Here is a 22,923-nt window from a genome sequence, read left to right on the forward strand (position 1 = left end):
GAAGCATACGCAGCGCGTTGTCGATTATGGTCCATGCCCCCACGTTCACGCTCACTTAACCGAAAGAGTCAAAGACCCTACCAACACGGCTAAGAAAATGAGGTGAAAGGGACACGAAGACGACACGCTTAGATAAAATTACAGAAAAAGGAAAATGGGCAGACCAAAACAAAATCAAGGGGACCCAATAGTTGATTTTCCTCTGCTCTTTAGTGCATATCTTCGTGGTTGCCTTGTCACCATTCATACTTCAAATTGAATTGGTGATTTTTCCAGGATTATATCCACGTAGAGCGGCTTTATTCAGATGGTGTGAAAGGATATGTAAGGGGATATAGGAATCCACACGACACGAAATAAAACGGAGAAAGATAATCATTATTGGATGTTGTATCCAAAGACTGAAACTCAGGGGAGTGCGAAACATGAATAAGGGTGCGTTTGGTAACGTTTAAAAAAATTGTTTCGGTTTATTTTTGTTATGGGAGCGATTTTGAATAGAATAACGCGTTTGTAAACTTTCGTTAGAATAAAAAAAGAATAAATGTTTGGTAAATTTGTGTTCTTTTTTTTTTCTTTTAATTTTTAATATTTGTATTCTATTTTTCCTTTATTTTATTTTCCTTTTGGCCGGTTGCAGGCCTCGGCCACGGCCAGCGACTGGCCGACGAGCCCGAGCGGCCTGGTCTAGCCACAGTAGGGACTTCTATCATTTGCCTTGTCGCAGCTTTCTCGAGCCCTATTTTTCGTTATTCTGTCCTCATTCGTTAGTGTCTCTCGCTAGAACACCACCAAAATGCCCCAGGGAGATAAAGGATTTGGTTCTCTTCTTGAATGTCCCGTGATTCAAAATATATATATATTGAAGGCTTTTTAAGCGCTTTTCAAACACTAATGTGCTCGAAACCAAATTTTGAAGGTTTGGAGATCCACATAGCTAATAAGTGTATGATGTATTTTTGGTATTTGCGATTGTTAAATAACTGAATTTTTGTTGCTTTTTCCATGGACTGTGATGATAGTGAAGATGTGGCACCCCCTGAACGGCCCTCGATTTGTCAGGGTCGCCCAGTTCGCTTTACCTTCTCTTTCGTGACCTAAAGGTCCATCAATCCTGGGGTTTATATCTTTTAGGTCGGTCCTTGTGCAATTTATATGGCGGAAGCGTATCCAACAACTCCCTTCCCTATATTCAGAAAACGGTGCACACCAACTAAACATTTATGTAAGTTAAAGCCGTACACTTTTATTTACATAACTTGATGGACATCATTCGTCGGTACATCAATATGCCAAGGTTTTCTATACTCGACTATATTTCAAAAGATGACCGACATCTCTTCCAACAGTCATATACTTAAAGTCCATCGATCAGTGTCGACGTCCAAAAGTTCCTTCCTTTGCTGTGCTCCTCCTCGCGGCCATATCCAACCACTCGGTCCATCTGCTGGTGGCGGTGGCGGCAGAGGTATCTTGTCTAGTATGAAATGTTAGTCCCCAAACGGGGTGAGTACAATCACTCAGTAACAAAAGATTCAACAAGCTATATTGAGCATAACAATCGGCGTCCAATTTCATACAAGATAGACAAGGCAGGGAGACAAAGGATAAATGGATATCAATATCATGGAATTCTTCGATACTAAAGCAATTGCAAATTCTATAAGAATCATATGCCACATAATTAGATCACAATCATGAAACCCTTCAATGTGATGACAACATATTCAAACCCCACACATTTATAGTCAAATCATTCATTTTATTTTTCAAAAGGTTTCATCCCCCGGAGGACCAATGTTTGCGTCCCTCTGGCATTCGCATCCTTCCAGGCATCGCGAAAGCCTTCGGCATTCAGCCATTTAAGGCCACTGGGCATCTAAAGCGAATCACGCATCCAAGCATCTCGTACCCCACCTGGCATCACGAGGAACCTCGATCCTTTGGGCATCCCTAGCCATCTAGATTTACGTACCGACTAGCATACTACCGGGCATCCCGAAATTCCCGGGGAATAACCTCCGGCATTCAGCCATTTAAGGCCACCGAGCATCCACAAGGCATCGACTCACTCAATCCTTTGGGCATCCCGACTCCCGGGCATCATTAATCCGAGGGTTCAATGGGTGACAAATCGCATTTTAATTTCACAAATGCATCATCATATGTCAAACAAGATATCTCATGAACCCTTTTATCAAACAAATTGCATTTTAATTCACAAATGCATCATCATATGTCAAACAAGACATCTCACAAAATTTTTATCAATCACAATATCCCACCATCAGCGTCATCAAGTCACAAACCTCCACCATCAGCATCACTAAGTCACATGGCAATTCGAGAACTATACTTCATAGAGGACAATTCTATAGAAATCTCGAAACAGTAACTTAATTTCTACAATTGCGCAGTTTTAGCAACAATTCCGAATTAATTACTAAACCGGCTCAGAAAATTACAAAATTTTGACACGTTATCGATAAGACCTAGAGGAACAAATCTCAAGAAGAAGATTAAGTCAGATTCGATAGGCACCGAGGGTAAAACTTCGATTTTCTACCTACCTAACATTCTGTAAAATTCCAGAATTCATATTTTTGTAGGAAAATTATTTCGAGGGTCAATCCTTGTTCGTTTTCTCTGAATTTTGGATATTTTATTCATGAAGATGTTCTCTAAAACTTTCATCAAGGGTTCGAAATCAAATGGTTGTCAGATAATTACAGAAAATTTAAAATGTCGCCTGAGGTCACACTGATTTTCACAAAAACAGTTTGCAAGTTCACAAAACTCCTCCTATATATTAGATTTCGACCTCCCGTCATTATACTCTTTGTCCATACACACAATACACCTTACCACAGCATGATTATCACTAAGATTCCTCATGGTCAGAATCTCAAATTCATTTGGTTTCACTTGCAAGTTCAAGAATCCAGCACTCACACTTCATGAAATTCGAAATCCAGCACATGCACCTCATCCACAACCAGTTTTCTTGATCTAACACCCTCCTACATATCAAAGACTCCACATGCAGCTCAAGTACTCCATTCTCCTCACCTATTTCACTTCTTTTCTAGGAAAAACAGCTTGCAACAACATAGATTGAAGAACAATTGCTTGCCTTAAACTCTCTCACTCGGTAGCTGTCCGAAAATGGAGGTTCGGGGGTCGCGGCTTGGCCGGTCGGCGACGAGAACCGGTGGCGAGGCGGCGGCAGCTCGAGCACGGCAGAAGGTGGTCCCTTCTTCCTCTTCGCCGTTCACCCACCTGCTGCTCACTCGCGAATTTCCTCGCTTGATCTCTCTCTCTCTCGGTTCTGCTCGGTCACTCCCTTTAGCTCACTTACACGAGCAGATTAGCTGCTGGTTTTGCTAAAAACCAGCCAATAAAGAGGGGGATTTTCGGTGGATGCATGCATGGAGGACAGGTGTAGGTATAATAAGGATAAGTGTAATTGTGGAGGAGACAAGTGTCCACCATGCTTCACCTCATTCATGCGTTGGCCACCACTCCAGGAGCAACGTGGCCGTTGCTGGCCATGTTTCGGTCAGCATTTCTCCTCATTTGTTGACTCAAGTGTCGACAATGTGGAGTGGCTTTGGGCCGGTGGTTTGCCACTTACTACTCTAATTACACGGCCCAATATCTTCTCTAATTATTGGCCTTAGTCTCCACGTATGGGTGAATTAAATGTAGTCTACTTACATGGCCGTGTGATGTCGCAACAATAATCAAGGGAGGTCAATTTATAGGGCACACAACTAGACGGCCAAATATCTTGTCTATTCTTTCTCATGGAGCAAATCTCAGTCTCGCCAGTAATGGTACATAGGCAAATCCTTGTCGACGATTAGATCATTCCCATATGTGATCCATTGGTCCGATGGTGATTATAAAGTAATGTCCACACAGGACACTATTGGCATCCTCAACGGTACTCCTATTTGTTAGTCATGGTCATCGCACGTTTGGGGTTATAATTCTTCACATCTGCCCACATGCTTTTGAACCATCCTCATGCATCATCGAATTTTCTTTTTGTTAGCCGCCTATAAGTAAATGGACAGCTTCCAATGGCCGATCCTCGGATGTTTCTTCATTAGCGTACCTGAGTTGGTAGGGCTGAAAATCATTTGGAATGAGTCTTGGTCTCACGTGAAAGATTTCCGATGAGACTATAACTTATATGAAAATCGGATTCATTGATAAACATAATGCACTTGTCCCACGATGATACAAACTAATGTTCGTATATAACGCCAATATCATAATCCAGCAATACTCTCATCATTTAATCCTGGACCACCGTGTATCTAAGGATCGTTACGAAATTTAGGATGCCACAGAAGATTAAGGTTATTGTATGTATTTTCTGTTCTTTCTTGTCATCTAAATGTAATAGGGATTTGCTCATTTGAACAAGTGAAAAACGAAATTGATAATTAAAAATGACAAATTTACAATGCCATAAATTTCCCTAATCCATTGATATTGATGGTTGAGGATTAAAGCAACTAGGAACAACATAGAGAAATTATATATATGCAAAAGCAACGTTCTGCCCCCACAATACAGGCAGATGGCCATCAAAATCTTCTCGAAGGACAGAAACGCGCTTTCGAGAAAAGCAATCGCAGCCCCATGTCTCCCAGGTCAATGTCCAGACAATTTCTTCTCGAGAGGCAGGAAAGCAACATTCCGCCCCCACAATACAGGAAGAAGACCAGAAAAGTCTTCTCAAAGGCAGAAACGCGCTTTCGAATAGAAGAAAAGCGCTAAAAAAAAAAAAAGAAAAGAAAAGAAAAACCCTACAAAAGTTGTCCCGAAGAATCCCTCCTCTTTGCTAATCTCTTCCCAGTTTCCATTAGTACTGATCCTGCCTCTTGTTTCTTCCTGCTTGGCTTTCATATCCACCCACTTCCTTGAGCTTTGAGTCATGAAACTCGTGGGCATTAGCTTTGCAGAGTTTCAAGCATGCCATTTGCTTCTTTGTATTGCTCTTGCACTGGGTTTTAACCAAGTCTCCACCACCAATGAAACAGATAGATTTGTGCTTCTCCAATTCAAGGCTAGCATAATCAGAGATCCTTTTGGTGTGCTCAACTCATGGAATAATAGCATTGGGCTTTGCCAGTGGTATGGTGTTACGTGCAGCCGAAGGCACCGGAGGGTCACAGTCCTGGATTTGTCATCCCAAGGGCTCTCTGGGTCAATCTCTCCTCATATCGGAAACCTTAGCTTCATAAGGGAATTGCTGCTCCAAAACAATAGTTTTGATCATGAAATCCCTCCACAAGTCGGCCAGTTGTGTCGCTTGCGTATCCTAGGATTGCACAACAATTCATTGATTGGAGAAATTCCCAAAAACATATCGGGTTGCTTGAATTTGGTCATGCTCTCACTTGGGAACAACCAACTAATTGGAGAAATTCTAGAAGAACTTGGTTCATTGCTAAAGCTACGGCGGTTGAATTTGTATGCCAATAATCTAACTGGGAGTGTGCCTTCCTCTATTGGGAACTTATCTTCACTAGAGATCCTTTATTTAACCCAAAACAACTTCGGTGGGAGCATTCCCCAAGTTCTAGGCCACCTGTCAAACTTGCATCTCCTTGGCATCAGTTTTAATAGATTGTCGGGTACAATTCCATCTTCCTTACTCAATCTCTCTTCTCTAATTATGTTTGATGTTGTGTGCAACCAAATACAAGGGACTCTTCCAAAGTGGGCATAGTACACAAACTCTAGATCTTGAATTTTTAGTGTTACGAGAACCAACTTGAGGGACCGATTCCTCCCTCGATATCAAATTGCACTAAGCTAGATGTCATTCAAATTGGAAGTAACAAGTTTTCAGGGAAAGTACCTTCTTGGGAAAATTTGTTTAAGCTTCGCTTTCAAATCTTTGGTAATCAACTTGGAAGTGGAAAACCTGAAGACTTGAGCTTCCTTTGTTCGTTAACTAATAGCACCAAATTAGAGTACGTGAGTATCGGCAAGAATAAGTTTGGTGGGCTATTACCTAAATGCCTAGGTAATTTATCCACCACTCTCCAAGTATTTTCTGCAACCATGAATCAAATATCCGGTGAGCTTCCAAAAGAAATAGGAAATCTTGTCAACTTGGAAGTATTGTTTATGAATTTCAACCATCTTTCGAGTGTTATCCCCTCAAATTTTGCTAATCTACAAAACCTGAGGATTCTACAGGTAAGTGACAATAACCTAGGAGGGGTTATCCCATCTTTTTTTGGAAATCTAACCAAACTGATTGAACTATTTATTGGTGGGAACAACTTTCATGGGAATATTCCTTCATATCTATCAAATTGCCAGTTGATTGATTAGTTTGACCTATCTAATAACAATCTCAGTGGTGTCATACCCCCACAGCTTATCCGTCACTTGTCGTTAGCCATCATTACGGACTTGTCTCAAAATCATCTGGATCCGGAGTTTTACCCACGAAGTTGGCAACTTGGGAAATTTGACTGTGTTGGACATCTCTGACAATTTGTTGGTAGGTGAAATCCCAAGTAGTTTAGGCGATTGCATTGCATTGACATCATTGAGGATGGGAGGCAACTTCTTCCGTGGGTCGATTCCACAATCAATTAGATTATTAGGAGGCATTGAAGAACTAGATCTTTCATGCAACAATTTATCAGGACAAATTCCAGAATTCTTAGCGATATTTCGTTCCTTAAAGCTTCTAAATTTGTCACACAACAAGTTTGAAGGCATGCTACCACGTGAAGGAGTCTTTAAGAATGCTACTGCTACTTCTATTGTTGGCAACAATGAGCTTTGTGGTGGCATGCAAGAATTTCACCTCCCCAACTGCATTTCAAAAGCTTCAAGAGCACAAGGATCAATATAATAATATTTTTTCGCTTTTGTTATTCCGGGGAGTTCTTGGGATGGCTCTAAATGCAGCTCTTATATATCTTTTCGCGTGAAGAAGAATGTAAATGTACCATTTCCAAGTTTCTATGATGATTTATATCCGAAAATATCTTATGAAACACTCTTAAAAGCAACGAGGGTTTTTCTTCGACGAATTTGATCGGTTTTGGAAGCTATGGTTCTGTTTACAAAGGGATACTTCAGGATAATGGAACATTTGTTGCCGTGAAGGTACTTCATTTAGCCCGTCAAGGTGCTTTGAATAGCTTGATGGTCGAGTGTACAGCATCAAAAAACATCAAACACCGAAATATTTTGAAGATACTAACAGTTTGTTCTTCTAAAGATCATCATGGAAATCATTTTAAGGCTTTAGTCTATGAAGACATGGCAAATGGAAGCTTGAAATGCTGGATACACCCATGCAGAACATCACCTTATGGGAATGAGCCTTTAAAAAAAGTTGAATTTCATTTGGAGGATAAATATTGCTATTGATATTGCTTCTGCACTAAATTATCTCCATCACCAGTGTCCCATCCCCATTGTACATTGTGATCTAAAGCCAAGTAATATCCTCTTAGATGCTGAGATGGTCGCGCATGTTGGCGACTTTGGATTGGCGAAATTCCTTGATGGTTTAACTAATAAAATGAGCTCAATGGCAAGAGGGACAACGGGTTATATTCCACCAGGTACTCTCTCTCTCTCTCTCTAAGCAAGAGAGTTTGTATACCAAAAAATTATTGATGGTCTTCTTGTGTTAAGTTTGGTAGCTAATGGTAACTCTTATAGTCTTACGCACATTAAATTTTGATTCGATGATTCGCAATTTAATTTGATTCGTACTATGATCCAAATTGGTGACAGAGTATGCAATGGGATGCAAGGCTTCAAAAGAAGGCGATGTCTATAGTTACGGCATTCTCTTGTTGGAGATATTCACGGGGTTGAGTCCCACAGATCACACATTCGGAGACAATTTGACTCTTCATAATTTTGTCGCAGAAGCTCTGCCTGAACGAGTTCTAGAAATTACAGACATCTTTTGCTTCAAGAAAAGGAGGATAGTAGTTGTTATTTGCTTTATGAAAGGGAGAAGATATTTCGAAAATGTTTAGTTATGGTGTATAAAATTGGAGTTGCTTGTTCGTCTCAAGTACCAGTACCACAAAGACGGGTAAGTATCAGCGAAGTTCCACGTCTGCTGCACCAAATTAGGGATGAACTCCTTGCATGGGTTGACATGAATAAGAGGAACCATCGATAACTTAACTGAAAAGCTCAAATTCTATCAACACATTGAGAAGTTTGCCATTGGACAGATTATGGCAGGAGGCTCGCCCTAGCTCATGGTGTTTTTTAGTTGCATCTATTTCTTACTTTCGGTTCCTAACTTTCTCTTTTGACTTGTATGGCTTGAGATCAGACTTTTAATCCAATTTAGATGAACAACAATAGCCTTCAAGGTCATCTTGAATCTTCTCATCAGTTTCCTAAATTACAAATGATTCTGATAAAATTCAAAAAGAGCCCTTTTGCTTCGGCATTGAACCAACAGGACATGACCCGAATGTCGATTAGCTCTTCTAATGTGAAGACGGGTTCTCTTTCCGCACCGCCGAGAGCCATTCCCTCTGCCCCCACACGCCGCCGACTCAACTTGGATCGCATTCGTTACCACCGCGCTCCGCTCACACGTGGCCGCCAAGGAACCCCACACCATGCTCCCACCACTGAAATCCCCAAAACCGCACCATGTCGGCCTGACCCTGCGTTACGCCGCTGTCCAAAGACTTCCGGTTCGTGCTCTCTCGTGAGGGCGGTTCGTCGGGAGGAGAGGAGCTCGTGGAGGCGAAAATGGGCCGTCGAAGGGAGACGTGGAAATGCTTGAGGCGGAATATCTTGGTCTCGCAGGACTCCGGCGATGGGGTGGTGATCGTACAAAGGACTCAAAATGTAAGTGTGTGTACACGCACTGTTATGGATTAGTTTTACTTGAGTACGCGATGTAATTTGGTATGCTTTCTGTTACATGTGACGATGGACTTACTATGAAGATGTGTTCACTTGGTGTGTACATGGGCTAGATGTATGTCTCATGTTCGTATGTTCTATCCGCATGTTTTACATCAGTGTAAGCAAGTCATGTCTTGTGTTGCCAACTTCAGCGGGTGGATGTTTCGTCTTCTCTTTCGATACCACAAGACTGCGGAAGGGGAAGTGAATTGACCGTTGAAGTATCGAGGAGCCCTAGTGAATTTGGTGTATGTAGGTAGTCTTGGAAATGTCATAGTCGTTTACTGCTTCTTTTTTCTGAATGGTTGGTCTTGATATGAGTGGATGTCGAGACAATGGAGAATTTTGTGATTTTTGGGGAGGATGCATTGATGACTTAGCTACATTATCTGGTGTAAGTGCATCTGCTAGTATGGTTGTGTCACTTCGTTTCTTCTTTTTTTTTTATGATGGGAAGTAAACCTGACGTTTTGAAAGTCAAGAGTTCTCTAGCTTAGAGCAAATAATGATGGTTTAGGAAAAGATAAGGATTTTAACAGAGTGACTTGTTGCAGCAAGATAGATGCACCACTTTCATCTTTCTCTTCAAGGTATTCTTATTGGGGGAATCAACATGGGTTGGAGATGGATGCACTAGTGCCTTTGGGCCTTAGGAAGGATATACTAGTCCAGTATGGGAAGACACAATCACAATGTTGATTTGGTGTACATACCTACAGAATAAGTAATAAGAAGATCAATATTGAGAAAGTAGAGAAAAGAAATCTAGGATTCAGGGTCTCCCTGCTGTTTGGTGTCCTCTCATATTTGAGGGGATTTTACATGCACCAGGTGCCTACACCCTTCTCTAGCCTAACTGTGAGTTCCAATTGAGTGGGTCCACATATCCTGTTTTCTGCTCTGTGGATCTCACTGCAACTATACAGTAATTTCCCTTATGTACTTTTTCTTTCTTTGGAAAACTATAACATCAATGATTGGATAAGTCAGCCACTCTTAGTTTTGCGAAATTTGCGTAATTCAGCAAGTTGCAGTTCATGCATTAAAATGTCTTAATTATTCAGGTCAATCATGGCTTTTCTGAAATGGATTTAGTCCTGTTTACCTTGGTCTTGCATGATCCTTTGATAAGCTTGATCTTCTCTTTTCATTATGAAGTGCATATACAATGAGTGGAAGGGATTTTCCTGGTGGACTTTGGATCTACAGGCTTTCTTATCAGATCCTTGCAGGAACAAAAATCCTCATCTCCAAGAACAGTAAGTGGAATTGTTCCAGAAGTTAGTTCTTATTTTTAAGCTATATTTCATAGGAAAGCTGCTATAAAAGTTTATGTTACTCGTTCTTTGAGTGGGATTACACTACATAATAGTTGTCTTTAGCTAGGAACCATGTACCTCCTGGTTTTATATCCCATTTTATTTTTGCCTTTGGCACTGGAAATGTCTGGGAGACTACATATAATTGTGATGGTAGGCATGTCAAAATTAGTGTTGCCATGGGACATCACATGGTGTTCATGTCCTGAACACTAGAAGGTGCACAACAGAGTATGTACTTTATCCAAATTAAAAGGTAGGGAGAGTTCTATTCTTTCATAAGAACTGAGTTTCTCGATAGCAGATAAAGGTTGATGTGTTATATCATGGGAGAAGGGAGGCTATTGCTTTCCTCACATTTATATACTTGTATAGTTGGTGAATCTAAAGATATTGAGAGATATAAGACAACTTTCAGGGCTTCGTATTTCAGTCTTGAACGTTCGGTTATTATGCTTCTTTTCTCGCATTGTCTGTTGGAGATTTGAGATTTTAGAAGTCAAAGGTTCCTCCTTGGCCGACAGAACTGAAGGTTTCTCAAGAAAAGTTTTCATACGATCATCTCATTGATATTGCCTTTATAAATTAATTTCTGTAACACTTTTTCCCGATCTCGATGGTCATAACTATGCACGACAAGAAACTTTGCTTTGATGCGTCAGAAGAGAGCAGTCACTTATCAACTTACACATTTAGTTGTTGGACTTGCTTACCTCTGTTAGTATGACTGCAAGTTCTTTTTGTACTCAGTGATGGCAGTCAGTGGCCAGCAGCGGATTATGTTGTTGTGAACATGGATGGGCAAGGGATCGGCTACCTCTTACCACAGTACTCACCAACTGCAGCCGATTAATGTTCTTCCTTACATTCCTTCAGGCACTTTTTGGTCGTGAGTATCCTGTAAGTTTGTGACGTATAAACTTGACTGATATGTTTAACTGAAATGTCTCTTGCACCTTGAGATTTTTCTGATTATCTATATCTTGCGGTTACTTTAATTTTATAATTTGGATGCATTCACTTTGGAAAATGTATCTGATCTGATGCTCTTGCTTAGTTTTAAAAGGTTGGACTGCATGATGAGGAGAGAGATTCTTCCATTGGGAAACAATATCAGTGCCTTGGGCCTTTGCTTTTTGGAAAATGGAATTTCAGAGATTAAGTCATGCAAGGATCTTCCATATTTTCTGTAAGTTTTCCTCTCATCTACATTTTAATGGTGACAGATGGACTTTGGATTATTCTTGATGCTTGCTTGAGGAGATTCTTTTTCCATTTTTGGACTTATTGTTGATGTGCACTATTTTATTTTACTATAAATCAACACGTGTACAAATTTATTCACTCTAATTTCGATCATGATTTATAGTAGGATGTGACTATGTGGGGAATTGCCCGTTTGCAAGTCTCTATGTTTGCATTTCGCATGAGATGGAGATTTCCACAGTAGTGTGATTTCATGAATTTTTGGTTGATCTGCACAAGCTCCTATTATTTTATTATTTCTCCCCTTACTTTTCAAAAGATATTGTGGCTCCTTTCCCTTTGATGCTCATCATCTGTTTGAGTATGTAATGATTTGCAAACAAACAGTCCACTTCACGTGACTCAAGTTGTGTCACCATACTTTTGTCCAAATTGAGCAAGTTTAAACCATCAATCAAAGATTTGCATACCTCATTCTGAATTTTGAGACCCAACCAACAGACGTAACCAAACACATTGACTACATGGTCAAAGGAAAAACATGTGCTCTGCAGTTTCCTCCTACCTACAAACGAGCATGCCATGTTTTCTTTAATTCTCCTGATAACTAAGTCTTTTCTAGCAGTAAGATCATTTTGGTACAATCTCCAAATGAAGAGTGTTACACTTCTGGTGGGCATTGAAGGCTCCAAATCATTTCCATACTCTATTATCTATTAAACAAGGAGGAAGATGGGCCTTTGTGTTTAGCTCTAATCATTCCTCCTGTATACATAATATAGTTTTTACTTTTAGTTCTCCTTTTTTTCTCTAGTGGGCAATTGAGTCCTTCTTCAGACATTCTAGCACACAGGGATTTCCAATTGGCTTCTGCTTCCTCAGAAGTATTATTCCTCACTCTTTCTAATCCCCAGAGTGACTTAAAGACAAATTAAGGCTTTATCCTTCAAATTTGGATCAACTTCACCTTCTCCGGTAAACTCGATTGTGATTGACTTCTAGGAGCTGATGCATCTCTGCACACTTCAATAACTTCTCTATCACCTACTTGCCACATGGAGCCCTGTTTAATCACTTCTATCCGTTGCACAATACGAGACCAACCCAAGAATCTCTCCTTCTATTTGAGCCTTTTAAAAATCAGAATGGGTAAAGTAGACACATTTAAAATTTTATACCAGAAATTAGTAGGATTATGCTGTATTTTCAATGCTATTCCTGCAAGTAGGGCTATAAATTTATCAAATTTCTATATCCCTTCCCTTCTTTAGTTTGGGACTCAGACATAAGATCCCAACTCCTCCAGTGGAGTTATTTCCATTCTTCTGTTGACCCAACCATAAATTAGCTATTGTCCTGTCAACCTCATTACGATTATTTTGGGAAACTTAAACCATGCCATAGAGTATGTGGGGGATTGCATAGCCACGCCTTCACTAATACTTCTCTTGCTGCCTGTGACAGCATTAATCCTCTCACCCTTGCAACTTCCTTGGATCTTGACAGAACTGTAAAGCTTCCACCTTAGACCTGCCCAATGGGGAGACCTAGATATTTTCCTGGACTATTTGTATGTCCTACACCCAACACACCTGAAGTCTCATCCTTGACATTTGAACATAAAAACATTAAAAAGTTTTGGAGAGTTATACTCTGACCTGAACCTATGCAGTAGTCACATAGCATTTTCTTCATCCTTTCTGCATTTCTCTCTGTTGCATTAAAAAAAAAAAAGAAAAAAAAAGAAAGTCATCTACAAAAAGACATGAGAAAGTACAGTACATTTTTTGGCAGAATGCTTTCAGGGATCCTTTGACCATTGGATTCCAGCACTGACAAGGGGATTGAGCATTCATGACAAAATGGAAGAGCTCTAATTTTTACCACTTTCTAAGCACAACGTGGTGAAAGGGAAGTTTCCTCGTAATAAATTTGCACATGAGAAGTGACCTATATGTGAATTCCTTATGCTCCTTTTCAGATGAATCAATAGTGTAGGTGCTGCTTTGTTTGAGCCTCTTTCTTCTCGTATTGTCTCTGTGGCTTTTGATTGTGTGGACTAATGTTTATTCTTGCTTATTGCTTAATTTGTGTTGCCAGTACCAATTTGGAGGTAAGCTTGTGGACTGCTGTATTAATGGCACAATGCCATCCACTCTTGCTGCTCTCTGAATATAGGTCGCTTGTTGAAATGAGATATGCTTGTCCATCATGGACCAGAATTTGATGTGATATGAAGTGAAATCTTTCTTCTGTTTGCCAGTCTGTAAATTGTCTAGGTGAATAGTCCTGAGGAAAATTTATGATGAACTAGCACATTCAGTACTCGCCGCTTGTGGGAGAGAAGGAAACAAGTCGTTTTATACTGACATGTAGTAAATCTATGTAGATATAGCTGTATTGGCTTATGTGTTGTGGAGGGCCTTTTGTACAAAACACGTGCTTGTAAATGTTCTGTATGGATAACACAGATTTGGGTGCCTGTGATCTTTGTCTATGTATTATTCTGCATCCTGTATCTGGGAATAGGGTCTGGGAATAGGGACAAAGTTCAAAAGTTATGCCTGGGGTATTGACTATAGCAGAAACTATGCTCTTGTTGAGATATCCATGTTATGTTGATAGGTGCATGTCTTACCATCTTTAATTCTTTAAAAAATCAGCTGAATCAGGGCCTCTATGAGCCTGTTTCATTGATGAGTCCCTCTATATAATAGCTGAGGTATTGAAAATTGATTTGACGATTGTAGTGCCAAACAAGAAGGAATAAAGGCAGATCCCATTCAATTGAGGCACTTTCTTGATTTTCTTAAATGTAGAAAGCTCCAGACAGAGACTTTCTTTATTGGGCCAAACCAATGTACGTACATCTCTTTCTGTCATCTCTTTCTCACCTTCTCATTACTCAACTACAAGCGTTGTACCTCTGGTTCTTTGTTTTAAGGGAGTGTGATTACTTTTTAGGCTTTTAAAGGGTTGGGCTATGAGTTCCATTGAAGCTAGAGTAGAGAAGCTCGTTCATTATAATATGATTTTAAAAGTTACAGTATTTTAGAAGTCATTATTCTTGCTCATTTTTTTGTCAATTCTCTAGTCAAGTTACTTGAGTGTGTGCCTTATGTGAATCGAACTGTGCATGAGGTTGTGTACCTTCTATCCACACCCCAAAATATCTCACTGAAGGAGGAAGAAAAGAGATAAAAGATTGCAGTTGTTTTTTTAAATCCAAATTTCACATTTTCTAGCAAGCATCAAATGCACAGCCTAGACTTTGATGTTCACTTTGCTGTGGCTTGCTGTATATATATTGGTTAATGTTTGGTGTATGTGATTTTGATGGTAGACCTTGTCACATCAATCCATGAGAATTGGTTCAGTGCAAGATGCATGAGCACATCAAATTCTGCTGGTGAAGGAGCTATTGTCATGCAGACAACGGCTTTCATCTTGGTGGCACTGTGAGCGTAGATGTTGACAAATAGAATTGGTTTAGGACTACAGTGAAAGCATACTATGCAGTTTTAAGCAATCAGATATTGCAGATAATGCTTCAGCATGCATTTCCCTCATCTGTGACAGGTATGATGGTTCAATTGGAGTGGCATCGGGTGCTGTAATGGCTGCTGATCAATTTGCATGGCAGCCAAATTGAAGAAACCTTTGACCTTGCAGTGAAGTTGAAATTGTGAGCATCGGGATTATCTCTCGTTTTGCTGATTGGATAAGTTAATTTTAAGGAGCTCAAAACTACATTCGTGTCCAAGTTTGTTAAGTAAATCGTAAAGAGCTCAAAACTGCATTTGCTTTAGCTGCTTTCACGGGATAAATACGAAATGGACTTTTTAACCATGTTCTCTGACCATTTGGTTTTTTACCGGCAGATGGAGATCCTGATAATCCAGTGAATCCATTCAGCAAATCTGTCATTGATGGCAAGGGGGATCATCTTTCTTGCTAACCTGCAAGTTTGTCACTGCTGATCTCAGAATGTTTGAACAAGACAAACTCCAGTAGGTTCGATGGTCTTAGCCAAAAATTTTCAGGCAACTAGTATTCACAGGCGCTGGACTTTGATTAGGATGAATTGGGTAGAGGACTCTCCGAGTTAAAAAAATCCTGTGAGATCGTTGGTCTGCTATTTGCTGCGTGGTCATGCTGGTATTGGGTGAAGGTCTTGCTGGTGTCTGCATAGTGATTTTCCTTTGTACAAAGATCGTTATTTAAGGTTGTTCAGCTGGCTTATTACTGTTGACATCATTTTTATAACTGGATTCATGCCGATAATAGAGATTAGAACAGGGATGAAACTGTGCTTGGATTAATTACATTTATGTTCTATCGTCCTCATCCCCTTCTTTTAGCATTGAATGAGCTCATTCTTTTATTTTGAAGTCTCCTGCGTTTAAGATTGGACTACCACAGTTGTCGGAGTAAACTAGTCATGTGGTCTGATGCAGAAATGAAGAAAACAGAAGTTGATTATGGCAGGAGTTCATAAGCATGGCAGAAGCAGGATATTAATAAAAATAGAAGTGCATTAGTATATCTTCGCTGTAGATCTCATCACCCCAGAGCAACCCTAGAGCTCCTTATGAGGCATGGCGGAAGCAGAATCCCAAAACCGTTGGGTTGCATTTATTATTCTCTCACGCCCTTATTGTACAGACACAAATATATCTTCCTTGGCTGAAGTGACCATTATCAATTGATCATCTCTAAAGGAGAAAGATCTTGGTCTATGATGGATCTGCAAGGCAAAGTGAAATAAAGATGAATCTATCCAGAAGCACAAAGCCGGATTAGTATCACAAAAATATGTTGAACAAACTACGTTAACTTACGTATAAAGGAAACAAGTAGGATCAGAAGAAGAAATCCTTAGGGCATTTCCCAAGTTCTTGATTTGGAGTTTCTCCTACGTGTGCCACCTACATAAAAGAGCAGGCATCCTGTTCTCAGAACTCTATTGAAACGTCTGCTCTTAAATATTAAAGCGGGAGACAAGCTACTGGCTTGTCTTATAATGGTGTAAAGAAAACAGGAAGCAGCTGAATTATTGAATGGCTTAGCCAACATCGGTATTTTCCTTCTAGCAAAAACTCATGACTTATCTCCTAAACTATACAAGGAAACACTCAAGTAAATATGTCGAAATGATATGCAAGACTAGGCACACGTATATAAACCAGTGAAGTAAATCAAATTATAGGAGTAAGGGATAGAGAATTTGCTCAATTGATTTATAGTGGTTCAGCCCAAACTTGGTGCCTACGTCCACTCCCCGAGCCTTGCTAGGAGTTTAAATCCACTACCTCAAAAAAAATTTACAGTTTGGTTGATGAGGAGCCAAACACTCCGGTACATCTTGAATTCATAACCCGCACAAGTAATTGTCTCTCAACAGACACTAGCAAACCATTTTCAAAAATGTTTCAGCAATCTGACAGAATACATGTGTTCTGACCACTTAAAGATACTCAATATATAGTTCACTATCTTCAGAAACAAACTAAACAAGAGCTAGCCACTGAAGCTTCAAAGTCAGTTCACTTGAAATGGGGTCAGTCGACTGGCCCAAGGGACATGGTGACCAAGTAAATTCTTTCCACAGCCTGCAAGGTCTGGAGACCACCGCAAAATGACAAGCCTTCCAGTCATGACTTGATCTGATCTCCTTCATAAATCCAAGATTGACTTCAGCTCAAGTTGTTCACTTCTTATTCCTCAGTCCTTCACAACAGAGTCATTATGCTGAACCACCTCCTGGCTGCCTGTGTAGCTGCCATATACATTGATTGAATCCGGTACCAGGTACAACACCAGCTGTGTATCTGGTTTAGTGGCTCCCTATGCCTTTGGGAAGGGAAACACCTTGAAAAGCATTATATGCAAACATAGTTCAGGCCACCTTGACTTCTGGTAGAACTTACATAATAATTAGATAACAACTGTTTGGGAATCCCAACGCCAGTGTTCACTCCAAACATTCATACACTTGCTGATGCGGGCAGCTTGTGACAAATTAATTCATTTTTATGAGCAAGTCAACAAGTTTTGGTGCTAATGCAAGATATAATAATAGTCATCCATAAAGAAGAATATGTAAAAGAAGATTCTAACTGCAGAGAGCATTGCACCTGATTCTGGGATATTTCACCAAGTGAGACTTGCAGGACTCAAAAGGCATGAGAAGATGAAACATTTTGATAATTTATAGATGGTGATCTTCCACCGATAGTTACTGCTCTTGGAATCGTTCAATTTGCACTCATCCCAAGCCTAATACGCTGAAATCCAGAGAAATCCATAATGAACAAAAGAATTCTGTAAGTCCTACTCCGATACCGAAAAAAAAAAAGAGTAAGTTCTCCTGGGAGAGTACGAGAATTACCAAGAACAAGGTATATCATTTACCTATGTCTGTATTGTCGCTGAAGACAATTTTAACAGCATAGTCAGCGGATGCCCACCAGCAAGAACATAAAATAAGGCCCTCTTGATACAGTAGTCAAGAAACAACTGTTGACCACTTCCACAAACTATTCCATTATACCTACAAGAATCAGATCAACACGCGAAAGTTGACTTGAGGCAAAAGAAGAAGAAAATTTGAGCAGACGATTGAAAAGAAAAGCATCACGATGTTTCCTCTGTTATTTATATTTTAGTGATCCTGTATTTATACTCAAATTTTCTCCTAAAGATTACGACTATTCGATGAAGTTTTCCACGCTTCGTGCCTTTTCGTTGACAAACTGCCGATTCGTGCTTGATGGAAGACGATGTATAAATAGAGACGTACGTTCTTTTCGACGGGTGATCAGGTGCAACACAAAATCCTCACATTTAGAATACACCATCGATGCGTGAGGAAATTTGGTTAGTAGAGTGCCTATTCTTTCTTGATTTTCGGGAGTTTCGACGAACGTGAATCGCAAACAATGGCTGGAGGTTTGTCTATAAACGATCTTGGCTTCCGTATATGAATTTTTATGTCTTACATTTGGTATCAGAGCATGTTTATAGCCTCTGCCTTGTTTTGTTAAATTTTGGTGTATTTTCGGTGTGTTTTCGTTGAATTTTCGGCCATTTATGTACATGAACAGTAACTCGGATTTTGAGGCCGAGAGAGAAACTCAACGATTCCGGGCAAAATCCGCACTACCCACCCCTTGATTTCGGACCCATTACGGTCGCACCGCCATAAGGAACGTTAGCCATGAGTTTTCCGGTATATCGGAGTTTGCCGGAGGCTAATCGGGCGGCGGAAGTCGTGGTGATTGAGGATTTCGTTTGTGGAGTTTTTCGTTTGCTTTTGGGGCCAATTCTTTATCATTTTCGCTGAAACTTGTACTCTTGTGGTCGTGCCGACGTTCTCTTCAAAACCCATAAATTATTTCGGTCTTAGATGGGCTGCCGGAAAAAAACGGAGAAGAAATGGCGGCTGAAAATGGCGAAAAACCGGCGGAGGGCCTCTGTTCGCGCGAGGGAGAAGGCGCGTGGGCTCCACGCTCGCGCTGCAGTTTGCAGGCGCGTGGACCCACGCGCCCCGCGCTATACGCGCGCAACCGCTACCCGCGTGGGATCCACGCGCGCGGCAGTTGCCGGGCGCGTGCCCCGCACGCGCCCGCGCGCTGAACGGCGCGTGCGGGGCACGCGCCTCGCGCGGTTCTAGCGCGTGCCGAGCACGCGCCTGTGGACTGGACGCACGTGCTCGGCACGCGCCTGACGTCCCCTCTTCCGCGGTCTTTTTTTCGCTTTTGCCCCAATTTTTTAAAATTTTTTGCAATCATAACCTTGGCCAATTTATTTATTTACTGTTCTGCCCTTGATGTATTTATTTATTATATCATTTCATGCATTGTTATGAATATTTTATGCATGAAATTAAATGTCCAATGGTCCATATATTTAATTAATTAGGGAGTGGCCACAGCATCTTTAATTAATTAAATTATATATTAAAAGCCTCCGATCATATTTAGAAATGGACATTGATTGTAATTAATTATATTAATATGATGAATTTTATCCCACAGGAATTTTCATTATATTAATATGATTAATTGGATGAAATATCATATTATTTTCTTAATTTACCTCCAGGGATTAAGAAAATGCATATAATATGGTAGTTTCTTCATGATGTAATTATGAATCTATTTAAATTAAAAACTTAGCCTGGGTAGTTTTATGTTATGTGATTCATATTGTGACATGTTTACATTGGTAAAAAACATGATTTATTTACCTCAAATTTTTGTGACATAAGCATGGTTATTTGATATGCGGTTTCGCAACACAGTGAATTTCTCTTTTAAGTTTGATGTTTCCCATACTAATGGTGAGAACTATAAAGTTTGGAAGAGTCGTTCTTCTTCAATTGGGGTGGATGGACATTGACTATGCTTTATAAGGAAGAACCACACTCCCTGCTTGATTGAGCACTCCAGTGAGATAGCTCTTTATAACCAATGGGAGCGGTCCAACCGCGTTTGTGCCATGTTTATAAAGAGCTAAGATATCTCTAGTATTCGTGGTTCAGTTGCTCGGCATAACAATGCTAAGAGCTTTATTGGAGGCCATAGATGCGCAGTTTGAAAGTTACCGACGAGAAGCGCATGCCATGACCACGATTATGAAGTTTTCATCATTGAAGCTCACTAGTGTTAGAGGTGTGCGTGAGCACATCATGCAAATGAGGAACATTGCGGCTCGGCTTAAGAACCTTGAGGTTGAGATATACGAATCATTCCTTGTGTATTATATTACAGACACTCTCCCACATCAATATGCACCTTTCAAGATCTCTTATAACACACATAAGAATAAATGGTCTATTAATGAACTCATGACCATGTGTGTTCAAGAGAGCAAGAAAGACTGGTTATGGAATTGGGAGAAAGTGCTCATTTGGCAACACAAAGGAAAGAATAAGGGCTATGGCAAAGCATAAGGGAAAAGGTAAAATACCTCCCAAGCTGACATTAAGAAAGAATCAAGTGTTTCTTCGTAGGCAGAAGGGACATATAAGGAAGGATTGTGTCAAATTTAAGGCACGGCTCGAGAAGAAAGGTTTCCTCCTTGTGTTTGTTATGAATCTAATATGACCGATGTAAGTCACACACTTGGTGGATTGATTAGGATCTACAATCCATATTTCGAATTCCTTGCGGGGTTTTCAAAACCACTTAGGAAGCCGAGTGGGAAGTGAACAAACATCTATTGGAAAACAAGATGTTTCGCATGTGGAAGCTATTGGGACATATAGACTAGTTCTCAATAGTGGTTTTGTTTTAGATTTAGAAAAAGACCTTTTATGTTCCTAGTTTTTCTAGAAACTTAATTTTAGTTTCAAGACTTGTACCTTTGGGATACTCTTTTAACTTTTCAGATTCAAACTTTTAGTTTATCATTTAAATCTGAAATTGTTGGGAGTGGTATTTTGTACGATGGTCTTTTTCAATTAATTTACAAGACAATGCCTATTATGATGCGATGCATGTTCATGATAAAGCTGGTATGAAACGATGTGTTGTGAAAGAACATTCCTCTATGTTGTGGCACCGGAGATTGGGACATATCTCCATAGAAAGAATTAAACGATTAGTAAATGATGGAGTACTTGGTACTTTAGATTTTACTGATTGTGATACTTGTGTGGACTGCATAAAGGGAAAGCAGACTAACAAGTCAAAGAAAGGTGCCAAGAGGAGTACAGAAATATTAGAAATCATACACTCGGATATTTGTAGTCCAGATATGGACTCATGTGGTCAGAAATACTTCATCTCCTTTATAGATGATTATTCCGTTATATGTATCTCTACTACTTGATTCATAATAAATATGAAGCATTAGATGCCTTTAAAGTATTTAAGACGGGAAGTAGAGAAACAATGCAATAAGCAAATTAAGATCGTGAGATCGGATAAAGGTGGAGAATTCTATGGTAGATACACTTGAAGATGAATGACACCTGGTCCATTTGCAAGATTTCTTCAAAGAGCATGGGATAGTTGCCCAATATACTATGCCTGGTTCTCCCGGACCAAAATGGCGTGGCGGAAGAAGAAATCGGACCTTATTGAACATGGTGTAGTATGCTTAGTAGCTCCAAACTTCCTAAATTCTTATGGGCAAGCACTTAAGACGTCGGTGTACATATTAAACCGAGTTCCGACCAAGGCTGTCCCAAAAGACACCTTTTGAGTTATTTAGGGTTGGAAACTCAGGTTTGCATCATGTGCGCGTTTGGGGGATGCCCGTCAAGTAAGAATTTATAATCCACAAGAAAAGAAGTTGGACCCGAGGACCATAAGTGGGTATTTCATTGGATATGCCGAAAGGTCCAAGGGATACGAGGTTTTATTGTTCATCTCACCACTAGGATTGTGGAATCAAGAAATGCTAAATTTCTTGAAAATGACTTGATCAAAGTGGAGCGATCGACCAAGGGATCATGTTCCTAAGGAAGATCATTTAAGACACATTCAACTTTCCACCTCAAGTTTAAGATTAGTTGTTGCTCATAATGCCCCTTGATTCAGCCGGGTGAGCAACCAATTGTTGAAGTTCCAACTTGTGATATTGATCCAGTAGATCCGGTTGTTCAGCAATTACCAGAAACTGTTGAACAACCGGTTGAGCAACATGCTCCTCAAGAGAATGTTGATCAACATGAAAAGATCTACTAGAACAAGGAAATCGGCTATTCCTAGTGATTATATTTTCGTATTTACAAGAGTCTGACTACACAATATTGGAGGCGAGAATGATCTGGCGTTTTCCACAAGCCATGGATAATGATAAATCAATTTATGGTACAATGCCATGAAGGAAGAGATGAGTTCAATGGCATCTAACAAAATCTGGGATTTGGTTGAGTTACCTAATGGTGCGAAGGCCATTGGTTGTAAATGGGTCTTCAAAACTAAGAAAGATTCATTGGGTAACATTGAAAGATATAAAACTAGACTTGCTTGCCAAAGGATTCACTCAAAAGGAAGGAATCGATTACACTGAGACCTTTTCTCCCGTATCTAAGAAAAGATTCACACTGAGATTGTTTTGTGGTATTGGTTGCCCATTTTGATATGGAATTACATCGGATGGATGTGAAAACGGCGTTCCTCAATGGAGAACTAGAGGAGGAGGTTTACATGAAACAACCTGAAGGATTCTCCCTCTAAAAAGGTGAGCATTTGGTGTGTGCAAAGCTTAAATCTATATATGGCTTGAAACAAGCATCCCGTAATGGTACTTAAGGTTTCATGATGTTATCTCTTCATTTGGTTTTATAGAGAATGTCATGGATCAATGTATATACTTAAGGTTAGTGGGAGCAAAATTTGTTTCCTTGTGCTGTATGTGGATGATACTACTACTGCAACCAATGATAAAGGGGTTGCTACATGAGGTGAAACAATTCCTCTCTAGGAGTTTTGACATGAAGGATATG

At 40.0% G+C, this 22,923-nt stretch overlaps 1 protein-coding gene and 1 long non-coding RNA gene across 3 annotated transcripts; both read left to right on the forward strand.

The window, feature by feature from the left end:
* Nucleotides 1–8,204: 8,204 nt before the first annotated feature.
* Nucleotides 8,205–11,122, forward strand: LOC120293082. The gene is made up of 3 exons (XM_039311812.1): nt 8,205–8,877; nt 10,096–10,196; nt 11,007–11,122. Exons 1-3 carry the CDS (start codon nt 8,779–8,781, stop codon nt 11,107–11,109), a joined length of 303 nt encoding a protein of 100 aa, XP_039167746.1. The 5' UTR covers nt 8,205–8,778; the 3' UTR covers nt 11,110–11,122.
* A 2,459-nt stretch (nt 11,123–13,581) lies between these two features.
* On the forward strand, nt 13,582–15,402 carry LOC120293397. Of its 2 annotated transcripts, XR_005551163.1 has the most exons (4): nt 13,582–14,322; nt 14,806–14,920; nt 15,042–15,147; nt 15,344–15,402. It is a non-coding gene; the product is annotated as an uncharacterized LOC120293397 (long non-coding RNA). The 2 variants fall into 2 exon arrangements; XR_005551162.1 differs by lacking the exon at nt 13,582–14,322 and having other exon boundaries at nt 14,661–14,920.
* Nucleotides 15,403–22,923: the final 7,521 nt, after the last annotated feature.

The sequence above is a fragment of the Eucalyptus grandis genome, chromosome 5 (assembly GCF_016545825.1).
Source record: "Eucalyptus grandis isolate ANBG69807.140 chromosome 5, ASM1654582v1, whole genome shotgun sequence".
Taxonomy (NCBI): domain Eukaryota; kingdom Viridiplantae; phylum Streptophyta; class Magnoliopsida; order Myrtales; family Myrtaceae; genus Eucalyptus; species Eucalyptus grandis.